The sequence below is a fragment of the Drosophila santomea genome, unplaced genomic scaffold (assembly GCF_016746245.2).
Source record: "Drosophila santomea strain STO CAGO 1482 unplaced genomic scaffold, Prin_Dsan_1.1 Segkk79_quiver_pilon_misjoin1_scaf, whole genome shotgun sequence".
Lineage (NCBI taxonomy): Eukaryota > Metazoa > Arthropoda > Insecta > Diptera > Drosophilidae > Drosophila > Drosophila santomea.
In genome coordinates, this window is record NW_025319012.1 from 688,190 (window position 1) to 700,551 (window position 12,362).

The 12,362-nt window shown below is 35.9% G+C and overlaps 1 protein-coding gene across 3 annotated transcripts; it reads left to right on the forward strand.

Moving 5' to 3' along the window:
* The first annotated feature begins 570 nt into the window (after positions 1-570).
* LOC120457710 (activating transcription factor of chaperone) lies at positions 571-11,024 on the forward strand. 3 transcript variants are annotated; one of them, XM_039645207.2, is made up of 5 exons: positions 571-744; positions 1,521-1,811; positions 1,865-1,975; positions 9,585-9,874; positions 9,939-11,024. In XM_039645207.2, exons 2-5 carry the CDS (start codon positions 1,643-1,645, stop codon positions 10,509-10,511), a joined length of 1,143 nt encoding a protein of 380 aa, XP_039501141.1. In that variant the 5' UTR covers positions 571-744; positions 1,521-1,642; the 3' UTR covers positions 10,512-11,024. The 3 variants fall into 3 exon arrangements, with proteins under 3 accessions (XP_039501141.1, XP_039501140.1, XP_039501142.1); XM_039645206.2 differs by having other exon boundaries at positions 572-744; positions 9,585-9,877; XM_039645208.2 differs by lacking the exons at positions 571-744; positions 1,521-1,811; positions 1,865-1,975 and adding an exon at positions 7,083-7,231 and having other exon boundaries at positions 9,585-9,877.
* The last annotated feature ends 1,338 nt before the right edge of the window (positions 11,025-12,362 follow it).

The following is a 12,362-nucleotide window of genomic DNA, read 5'->3' on the forward strand; positions in this document are numbered from 1 at the left end:
CAACAGCCACTTGGAGCCGCACCAATAAAAAAAAATTAATACTTTCAGACTATTATTATATAATGCGATACATACTTATGAAAGAATATTAGTTTATTTGGCGGTAAAAAAGAATTACTGTAAACTTTAAATGTAACTGTATTGTGTAGGTTAGGGAATAGAATACCCAGAACAAAATCCAATGAACTATCGATAGACACTGAACAATCAGCTTCGCTCAATATCGAATAGTTAGTATTCGAACTGACGCATTTTATTATATCGCCTTGAGTACGGCTTTATTCTCGATCAGGAAACTAGAGTCTTCAGTACCGCCATGTCCGTATGCTTAAATACATTTTGAGCTCACTTAAGAAAGAAAAAAATATTAGATATTACACACTCATGGAATGTGTTCTTTTGTTGTGTTAGAAGGCCTTGAACCAATGCTATTCAATTTTAATTTTTTAAAGGGAAGTTTTTTATTATACTTTAAGAATGATTTTGTGTGCTTTAAATATAAGTGGAAAAGTTGTGGATTATTTAGTAAAAAGTAGGAGAAGGCATTCCCCTATCTGGTAACACTAATTCCAACAGCACTTATTATCGTTCCAAATGAAACGCAAAAAGGTTCAAGTTTTATTTTCTCCCACGTATTCAGCATTTGTATTAACGTAAAAATGGCTCTATAGTTTGCGCGCAAGCAAAAACAACCAGCACTTAGGTGCCCAACCACAACAAAATGGAAACGTATAAAAATCAACCGTGAGTATGCACCAAGTTAAACTCTTGCTAATTTCGCAATTTACCACGGACACCGCCGCCCTCAGAGTTGCATATTTATTGTAGCTTTACTTGTGTTAGTGGTATTGCCTTGTATGGATTCTCTATTGACCATGCTAACGTGGCAAATCAAAATTGTGAGGCATGCCACCTGGTGGTAAGGTAGAGAAATTGGCTGACGCAATCGTCGTCTGGAGTTGAGTAAAGTGCGTTGCAAGACGCCTGCACGTGCGAAAATAGGATGACTCATCACAGTAAGGACTACGCCAAGCGGACGCACCCCATGACAGAAGGGTGCCGATTTGTACTCTATGTTTGCATTCTAGATTTATTAAGAATCAAAACTTCTCACAGAACATTGTTAGAATACTACTAAGCTAGTGGGGAGTGCGCGGGAGAAATTTCAAATTTGTTGGCTATCGATGTAATTTGACGAAGAAAACAAAAATAAACATCTACATGCTTAATCTCAACTTTTTAGGTGCATATACTGACGGACATGGCAAGATCAACTCTTGACAAGATTATGTTGACGCCTTCTAATACCTGTCACATTCATTTCAACGATTTTTGTCTACCCTTCAACTCCATGAGTAAAGGGTATAATTAGAATATAACACATAGAGTAAAATGCTCAAAAATTATGAATTAGTTTTTTTTAATAGTGTAGCGACTATTTATTATCACCTTGACTTGTAATTTAATTCAATGACTGTGCAGTGAACTAATTAATTCCTATTCGTTTATTTACTTTTCAGTGCCATCATGGCATCTTCACAACAACAAAAAACACCGCGAAAACAACCATTCTCATTCTTCGAACCGGATTTCTTACCATCAAAACAAAACATATCTTTGACCCCTGACTTGAATTCTAAACATGGACGCATCTTTTCACGAAACCATGGAGAGTTTGCAGTTGCCCAAGGAGCTGTACTGGGACCTCAAGATGGAGCCGCAATCCCCAGCATCGGTTTTGGGCTCCGATCTGTTTCCGCTTACTGACTCAAACGATACGGAGTGGTTGTATGACGATAACTTTTCAAATGGTTGGTGTGTCTGAAAGCTTTTTCGAAAGGATTTTTAAGGTTTTTAATTTAAGGCATTACTCTTATTGGCGATGACGAAGTTTTGGCCCTAAACGAGGCAGCCTCCCTCGAGTTGCTTAGCGAAGAGGAGATGGTTGTGCAGATCTTTGACCTGAAAGATGAAGGTAAGTTTATTTACGTCTGCTTTTTTTTCTTATTAAAAATTATTAAAAATTAATATGCTAGGAGTTATTACTCAAGAAAAATATCTTTTAAATAATTATAAATAAAGAGCCCTTTTTGATTTTTGATGTTCTTAAATTTTAGTAAACCCTGTCAAACCTTTTTTATAACTTGAAACTAAATTCATTGAAATGTATATAACAAGTAAATTGATGATTATCAAAATCTCAAGAACAAAAAGAGAAGGTTGATATTAAGCAAGCATTGTTATGCCTAAGCCTCTGAAAAGGGTTTAAATCGATATGCAAAAAAAAAAAAAAATTGGCCACCTCAAGTTGTCCGACTCATCTTTTATTTTATAAGTTTTTTTCGGCTTACTGTGGTCCATGATATTAGAGAGCCAAGAGAGAGTGAGCTATATACAGCTGCGAAAAAAAAATAACAGCACTTGCCCAGTAAAACTTTGAATAAGTCTCCTACCTACAATTTACGGTTTAAAAGGAGCTGAAATACCTTTTTAGAAAGGTTTAACAATTCACTTTTAGGAAATGAAAAAAAACACATTTAAGGAACTTTATAAAAAATGACAAAATCAAAAATAAAAAATAATAGCAAAAAAAAAATAATAGCATCACTTCATAAAAAATGGTTTAAACATAAAATATATACTTAACAGTAACAAATTCACTAATAACAAGTGATTGCATATTAAAACTACGTCCATCCCACCAATTTAATATTTTGTAGTGTATCCTTTATTAGCAATAACAGCTGCGCAACGTTTTGGCATCGCACCGTTTTGAGGATATTTTGCTCCAGGACTCCTTAATCACGGTCCTTAGGTTTTCGTTATTAGTAGGCTTAAATGCTGCAACTGCCTTTTTAATATCCGACCAAAGATTTTCGATGGGATTGAGGTCTGGCGACTGCGCAGGCCCCTCCAGAACATGAACTGATTTATTTTGGAGCCATTCCTTGGCTTTCCTGCTAGTATGCTTGGGGTCGTTGTCTTGTTGGAAGACCCATTTTAGCGGCATATCGTATTCAGCAATGGGTAGCATCACGGTCTCCAAAATATATCCATAGACATGTTGATCCATGATGGTTTTATCCAATGCATTGCCCCAACTACATTGTACGTAGTACCATACCATTACACTGGGTTCTTCGTGTTTAATTGCTTCTACTGTGTAATTTGGATTATATTCGGTGTCCTTAGGGCACCTAACATACGATCAAAATCCATTGCCACCAAAAATAACAACCTTGTTCTCATCTTACCATAAAAAGTTCCTCCATTTTTCTCCCATTTAAAAGAGGGACTTTCCTTGGACTACAGCCTTTTAAACCACGTTCCCTTAGACACGTGTGAACTGTTTGCACTGTTGCGAATATGTTGAGATCCTTTTACAGTTCGGTAGCAGCTTTTAATGGATGCTTCTTGCTCTCGGGCACTATCATTTTGTTTAAGCATTGAAGGATTTGACCAATATTTCTGTGTGATTTTCCTTTTTTGATTATCTCACGTTTATCTGAAGTACAATGCTTTCCTCGTCCCATTTTAATAATTTTTTTAAGGTTTGTTTCAAAAATAATGTTGGAAATAGGAATACAAATGTCAGGTGTTATAACCATATGCTTTTCACTAAAACAAACCGCCGTATTGATAATTAAAAAAAAATCGGTGGTGATGCTATTTCTTTTTTCCCCTCATTTTACCGTTGCCGCCCAAAACAAATTATAAAAAATAAAGGTATGGACAATTCAAATTTTTTTTTCATTTTTTTATGGGAAAAATAAATAGCATTATGCGAAAAATCTGTATTTCATACCATCGGTACCGCAACCTTAATTTATTTGATTAAGAATAAAATACGTAGTGGTGGTGCTATTATTTTTTTCGCAAGTATTAATTCAATATCTGAGTAACAGATATCCGGCGAGGAACACGACCATAACGTTTAAAGTTAATTTTTACCAAGAGAGAACGCTATAGTCGAGTTCTCCGACTATCTGATACCCGTTACTCAGCTATTGAAAGTGCGAAGAAGAGACTTCAATACTGACAGTTTTTGGCGGTTTGTGGGCGTTAGAGTGGGCGTGGCAACATGAATCGACAAACTTGCGGTGCGTCTATGTCGCTAGAGTCTGTATGCTTATTCTTAACCTTTTTAGCTTTTGTAGTTCCTGAGATCTCGACGTTCATACGGACATGGCCATATCGACTCGGCTATTGATCCTGATCAAGAATATATATACTTTATATGGGCGGAAACGCTTCCTTCCTTTACATACTTTTCAACGAATCCAGTATACCCTTTTACTTTACGAGTAACGGGTATAAAAAGATACACAATAGTACAAATAAGGAAGGCTATGGTGAAACACTAATAATAAAATATTTATTTCAACTTTTAACGTTTTCAAAATTTTCTTAAAAAGATTTCTTAAATTCTTATTAAAGCTCATCTATTGTATAAATTAATTTTTTGGTTTATATACATATGTACATGCTTATTTTTTGCGGATTGTGCATTGCAAGGTGTGAGACACGAAAAAAATAAAAATTAGTTCCTACAGCTCCATTTTTGATCATCAGTGTAAATCAAGTGGATTTGTCTGAGACGTTAGGGGCTTGCACATCAAATGGTTTCGAACCTTAAATTCAGACAAGTGAAGTTGCGGAACCGGTTTCAAGTTTACTTTGTTTTCGTGTGCGTATTTGGCTGGCATTTTGGCCCTCTTTAACTTCAGCATGAGCGCGTTTTTGTATTATTGTTTTCACCGTGCATTTTATTTTAGTTGATCAACGTTGCCCCAAGCCAGCGCTTTAATGGCCAACAACAAAAAAAACAAGAACGACTCGGATCGGTCGAGAGCATTGAAGTCATTTTGCGATCGTTTTTTGCGTTACTTGATCACGCTTTGAGTGAGTGTTCGGTGGGACTCTCCAATTCTCTCTGTAGCAATCTCTCTTGACTCTGCTGACGTTCGGTTCATACATTAAGAGTTCAATAGATAACAGCTGGGTTGTATGCTTTTTCTGGTAGGAACTCGATCCTTTCTTGGTGGTTAGGGCTCTCTTTTTTTTTTGGATGCTTTATCTTATAGTGTATATTTTGTTTCTCAGTTTAAATAAAGTATCTGCGATCAATGAACCATTTCACGTGGTTATGACCATACAATTTTGGTATTTTTAGGGCGTGCAGGAAGCTTCTTTGTTTGAAATGTAAATTTTTACGGAAGACGTGCCCCCCGTTTTGCGTGACAGCCTCAGGTATATTTTACAAATGAATTTTATAAGAAGAATTGTGTTTAACCATGAAACCATGACAATACTTTTTGGTTATATCAAGATGTTGGAAGATTACTCCTGTTAACAGCTCAAACATGTACAGTGTACACATATTAGTTTACACATTTAAAATGTTTTGATATTTTTTCATTTTTGTATTATTCTTGTATGTTTCTATCGGTATGCCAAAAAATTTTTTACCGCACCAACTCTAACGCCCACAAACCACCCAAAACTGTCACGCCTCCGCCCACAAAGTGTTGAAACTAAAAAAAGTCGTGTACATTTTTATCGAAAAGACTTTTGGGCCACTCTAACATTTTCACTTGTTCTTGTTTTTCGCTACTTCTATCAATATTCCAGAACAATTTTTAAATTCCCATTCGAACTTTCACTAGCTGTAACGGGTCGGGGAATTGACTATAGCATTATCTACTGTTTTAAAATCAATTAGTTTTTTTAACGCAGCGCAGAAGATTTGTTTTAGCAAAATGTTTTTTGTTTTGTTTATGAGACTGCAAAAAGACTTTAAAAATAAATTGATTGAAAACCAGATTACATTGTCTGAGATCCCCGAGTAAAACCGTATAGCTGGTACAGATCAATAAAACTAATAACATAAATTTGCACCACTGTGCAGAGTCCGTTGGCTCAGATTGTGATTGCCCACTGGTCTCAGCTGATAGCATCGAGAGCTCAAAATAAACCAACAGATTGATCTTAATGCAGGGCGCTCTTTGGGCTGTGCTGTTTTTCCAGGGGCGATCGCACTCTCTTTCCCGCAAGTTAGCCGAGCAAAATCCATTCGCGGTTTGCAGTCGGTACTCAGTACGAATCGCTACTCAGACGCGAGCGCTCGGATTGAATCTCGGCTTAAACTTCGATTGCCGCCCCGCATTTCATACGTCTTGAACATACACGCATTGACTCCCCAACACAAAGAAAACTGCTGAATATAAAACGAGACAAAAACAAATAAGCAAAGAGGCAGTGGACACACAACCACAGGTCTTTGCGTTTTTTTAAAGCTTAAAAGCCAATCAAGAAGTTAAATATTAAAATAAATGTGTTAAGTAATTCTGATGAAGAAAATCTGGTGTATCTTTAAAAATAAAGTGCACAAACTGTTCATTTAAGCATTGTGAAGTGAGTTGGCAGCTGTGCAGTGAAGGCCATTCGCATCGCTAATCACAGGGGAAAACATAACGGCTAGATTTCACTTGAAGCGATCATCGATTGGAAACTATATGTAGCCCGACTTGGGAAAATCGGCAGACCTACGGGAAAATTGCGACCACCTGAAAGTTCGAGTGCGGGCATCAAGGACTTTGTTAGCATGATACCACACTGTGGATACCGCTACATGTGGAACCGTGAAATTGTGATAAACTCGCAAAAGTTGGTTAAACGACGCTAATCAGGAACTTCAGATTTCCAACCACGCCGACCATTTTGCGGCAGCAGTTGGATTCTACGGACAGAAAACCAGGATCCCAAGGACAGGCGCGCAATAGAAACCCATAACTCAAATCCCTTCATACAGTTTAAACCCTTGAATACTATTCAAATACGTTTTACAACGTTTTCTTCTTGTGTACGGTTTTTGTTTTTTATTTTTTTACTTACTAACTGAACTACACATTCTCCAGATTTTTGTTTGTACTTTCTAAATTTATTCTGTTATTTTTACTTTCATTTGGAGATTTGATTTTACCTAACTGCTAATAGTTTTATATCACCATAATATAGGAAACCGCTTTAAAATAGCTATTGTACTTTTTTTTTAAAACTTGTTTATTGTTAGCTTTAGACTAAAACATTTATATCATTCTACTTATTTGGGGGTATACACCATCTATTGCTTTAATTTTTTTAATATCCACTTTTGGGGCAAAACAATATTCGACCAAACGATTCACTGCTGCCGCAAAAATGAGCACATATATATTTATGCAAGCTTATGGTAAGTTATAGGTTAATATGTTATAAGTAATTGCAAGACATAAAATTAACGTTCAGTAAACTAATCATGATAATTTTCTTTCCGCTAATTTTTACGTTTGTTTTGGATCGATTCGGTTTTCTTTATACTTTTTCAAAATTTCCTTATTGTATTATGCAGCATTTTATTCATTATTTATAAAATTCATTTTCATATAATGACTGGACTTAAGTAGCAAGATATAAAGTATGAAGTAAAGTATAAAACACATCCAACTTTATGGATTTAGAAAATAAAAATTGTAAACCCGTTCAACATACAAACATGTGTATTTATTCACGTATCAAGGTGTATTTACAATAATAAAATTCTTAAATATTTTAAATCGTAAAACATCGACCTATAATAAGCGTTTTACATAAATTTCCTTGATTTCATCTCTTACGATGTTTTTTCTAGGCTAAACAATCCGAGTGCACAATTATTTGCCTATAAAGTCAGTCTAGCTTCTAGGTTTTCGCTAATCATGCTCTCATTTAATATAAATATATGTATATTTAAATTTATTTTCCGTATGTCTGTGTGAACTGTCGATATAGTTGTATTTTTGTTGTCTTTATTTGATAATACGAATGGCAACATTGTTTGCTTTACATTATATGGGTCTTTTTTTTTGTTTTTGAAAAGTAACTAATTTATTTTTTTCGAAGGCGGTAAAAGTTTTTATCTAGTTTTAATCTAATTATATTTCAAAATTATATTTAAATATACAAATAAAAAGTTTATACGTTCTAATTAATTTATTATAACGATGTTAAGTAGGTGTTTTGACCAAAAAAGTGGCATATATATTTGTATATATTCTGTAATCGAATCGAGAGAATGTTCATCATTAACTTGTCAACTTATTAAAGCCATCTACATGAACTACTTACACTTCCTTGCTGTCATTGCTGCGCAAAAATTCACAACAAAATGTGGTGTTTTATATAACATTATCCAGGGCTAGGCACCTATAGTTCACACACATTTTTATGTAAATGGAATAACGCAGTTACAGTTGTTCTGAATTAAAAATATTCAAAAGCAGCTGCTCCCGAGGAGATTGAACACATATATATCGATTGATTCCAAACTTGTTATGCTAATGTAGAATTGATCTTGGGAGAGGCGAATGCTTAATCTACCCCAGCCCAAGGTATCGCTGGGTCAGCTTTTACAAGACAAACAGGTGTTGCAACTATGCTTTTGGAAGGTTGCACTCCCATCGGACTTTTCTGCGAGAAATTCCTTTTTTGTACTTGAATTGTGGGTGCATTTGTAACAAATAATCAAACTGATGTCGAACTTTGTTCAGTATAAAATGTGTCCGTCGCTCTTTAATAAAAGCAAATTGAAAACAACAGCAAATCAAACGTATACTGAGAAAATATTCCACAGTCAATATGTAAATGTTTACTAAAGTTCAGAACGAGATACGAGTATAAAATGATGTCCTTCGTTTTAATGGAAATAAGTTTCAATTGAGAGTAAAAATATATACTTATAATATATAAACTTAGTCGTAAAGGTTGCTTATAAAATTTGCAGGAAAATTGTTAAGAAATTTTGTAACAGGGTAGTATTTGTTGAAAAGTATGTAAAAAGGCATTTTTTTTTAGAAATGTTTTGATTTTTTTTCACCTGTCTATTAGTCCTGTAATTTCTATATATTTTTAATAAAGCTTTTTGCCACTACAACGCCATAAAGCAAAACAAAACTGTTACGCCCACACTTCTTAAACATGTTAGTACACCCCTAAATTTTTAATGTTCTTTTGTTTTCTTTGTTTACCCCAATTATATCGATATTCCTAAGTGTTGAAATTTCTGGTTTGAACTTCCACTACCTGAGTAAGAGATATCTGATAGTCGGGGAACTCGACTATAGCATTCTCTCTTGTATTTTTTTTAAATATGTTAACGACTGGGGGGAAGGTACACCGACTTTTAAATAGCCCTCACAAAATACTTTCTTAAATATTTATTTTAGAACTTTTATTTTAATAATGAATAATAAAATTTATACCCTATACTTGAAAAGTTAAATGGTATACCAGATTCGTTGAAAAGTATGCAGCAGATAAGGGGGACATTTTCCAAAGCTCTTTATTTTTACATAAATAAATAAATATCAACATTTAGTTTACATTTTACCTACGCTAGTATAGTTGTCAAGTGAGTATTAATTGTCAAGAATTAGTTTTTTACAGGGTTTTGTAATTGAAATTTTTGCCAAACGACAAAATAAAATAAAAAAAATATTTTCCCCTTAATATGTATTTATATATTTGAATTTCAAAGTGTTTAAATTTATATTTTCGTCTTCTATTAGAATGTCTATTAGACCAAAAGGCAACGTTAAACGGCGTCGATTATGAGAGTAACAGCTATCAGACCAACATCGATGCTATAACTCAGGCCATAGTACCCGCAAACAAAGTACAATTCGCTGCATCTTCTGACGCGGTTTCGTTTCTAACTACCGCGGATTACCAGCTCAATGATGGTTCATCCACTATTCTACAGCAATTAACGCCGCCGCAGTCTCCGCCCCAATTCGATGCTTACAAACAGCCAGGCGATGCACCGCCAAAACCCGTGTTCGTTAAGACTGAGCAAAAGGTGGTAAGTTATAATATGAGTGTGTATTGGAAATATGTTGTTAATGAACCTTTAAATATTGTAGCAATGCTATACTCCTGATGTTTCAAGCGCAGCATCTACTACGCCCTTTAACTTTAACAACTGGGTGGGCGGCAGCGAAATTGCCCGCGAGAACCAACTGGTTGATGATATCGTCAATATGCGTGCAAAGGAGCTCGAGGTATCCACCAACTGGCAGCAGTTCAACGAGGACTGCGAGTCTCAGGCGTCTTCATCGGTAGACAGCAGAAGCACAGAAGGCGGAGTGTACAGCAGCATTGCCGACACCGACGAGGACTGGGTTCCAGAGCCTGTCAGCCGTTGCTCCTCGCCAGCTCAAACAACCATCGAGCAGTCTGCGTCCAAGCCAAAAAAGCGTACTCGCACCTACGGGCGAGGTGTAGAGGATCGAAGGATCCGGAAAAAGGAGCAAAACAAGAACGCTGCCACACGATACCGGCAGAAAAAGAAACTTGAGATGGAGAACGTGCTGGGCGAGGAGCATGTTCTTTCTAAAGAAAACGAGCAGCTTCGTCGCACTCTGCAGGAGCGTCGCAACGAAATGCGCTATTTGCGCCAGCTGATCCGAGAATTCTACCAAGAACGCAAGCGCTAGGCTCAATGTTTCTTAAAATCAATTTTTACGTCGTTTGCAAGGTTATTGTTATCGTTAAACCCAAGACTCTATCATCATACACCCTCAGAAATATCATACTGTTGCAATGTAATACTATCTATAATCCCCTGTTTACCCAAAGCTTTTCAAACCACCAAAGTACGCAGCCCGTCTTTTGTCCTTAACTTTTGGCACTTATGACGATTCTCTGAATTCCGAAAAATGTATTGCCACGGTGATTAAAGGCGAGCATTCCCAAGCAGCACAGTCCACTGTCACCTTAAACGTGTCAGCAAAATTTGAATTGTAAAATCATTTTAATAAAAACTCTTTAATTTGTTTTGGCGAATCGGACTGTGTTGTGGCTGCAGTGCTATTTTAAAAACAATATATTTTTTTATACTGGTAGCATCTTGACAGATGTAGTTGATTTACTTTAATTTTTCAATGATTTCTATTAATTCATATTATTCAACATTAATCAGCAATAAATCAAAAGGGTTTTAAAAGAAATATTAAGGGACACGACATTTTTTTGGCCAATTCATATAAGAATAAAACACCGGTAAGGTAAATTTATAAAGTTACATTCGGTTGTATGAAAAAATGTATGTAGGAAAAACGTTGATGAAGTTGATATTTATACCCGTTACTCGTAGAGTAAAAGGGTATACTAGATTCGTTGAAAAGTATGTAACAGGCAGAAGGAAGCGTTTCCGACCATATAAAGTATATATATTCTTGATCAGGACCAATAGCCGAATCGATATGACCATGTCCGTCTGTCTGTCCGTCCATCTGAACGCTGTGATCTCAGGAACTACAAAAGCTAGAAAGTTGAGATTAAGCATACAGACTCCAGAGACATAGACGCAGCGCATGTTTGTCGATTCATGTTGCCACGCCCACTCTAACGCCCACAAACCGCCCAAAACTGCCACGCCCACAATTTTGAAAAATGTTTCAATATTTTTTAATTTTTGTGTTGGTCTTCTAAATTTCTATCGATTTGCCAAAAAACTTTTTGCCACGCCCACTCTAACGCCCACAAACCGCCCAAAGCTGCCACGCCCACACTTTTAAAAAATGTTTTGATATTTTTTTCATTTTTATATTGGTCTTTTAAATTTCTATCGATTTGCCAAAAAACTTTTTGCCACGCCCACTCTAACGCCCACAAACCGCCCAAAGCTGCCACGCCCACACTTTTGAAAAATGTTTTGATATTTTTTCATTTTTGTATTAGTCTTGTAAATTTCTATCGATTTGCCAAAAAACTTTTTTGCCACGCCCACTCTAACGCCCACAAACCGCCCAAAGCTGCCACGCCCACACTTTTAAAAAATGTTTTGATATTTTTTCATTTTTATATTGGTCTTCTAAATTTCTATCGATTTGCCAAAAAACTTTTTGCCACGCCCACTCTAACGCCCACAAACCGCCCAAAGCTGCCACGCCCACACTTTTAAAAAATGTTTTGATATTTTTTCATTTTTATATTGGTCTTGTAAATTTCTATCGATTTGCCAAAAAACTTTTTTGCCACGCCCACTCTAACGCCCACAAACCGCCCAAAGCTGCCACGCCCACACTTTTAAAAAATGTTTTGATATTTTTTCATTTTTGTATTGGTCTTCTAAATTTCTATCGATTTGCCAAAAAACTTTTTGCCACGCCCACTCTAACGCCCACAAACCGCCCAAAGCTGCCACGCCCACACTTTTAAAAAATGTTTTGATATTTTTTCATTTTTATATTGGTCTTGTAAATTTCTATCGATTTGCAAAAAAACTTTTTGCCACGCCCACCCTAACGCCCACAAATTGACAAAAACTGTCAGTGTTTAAGACT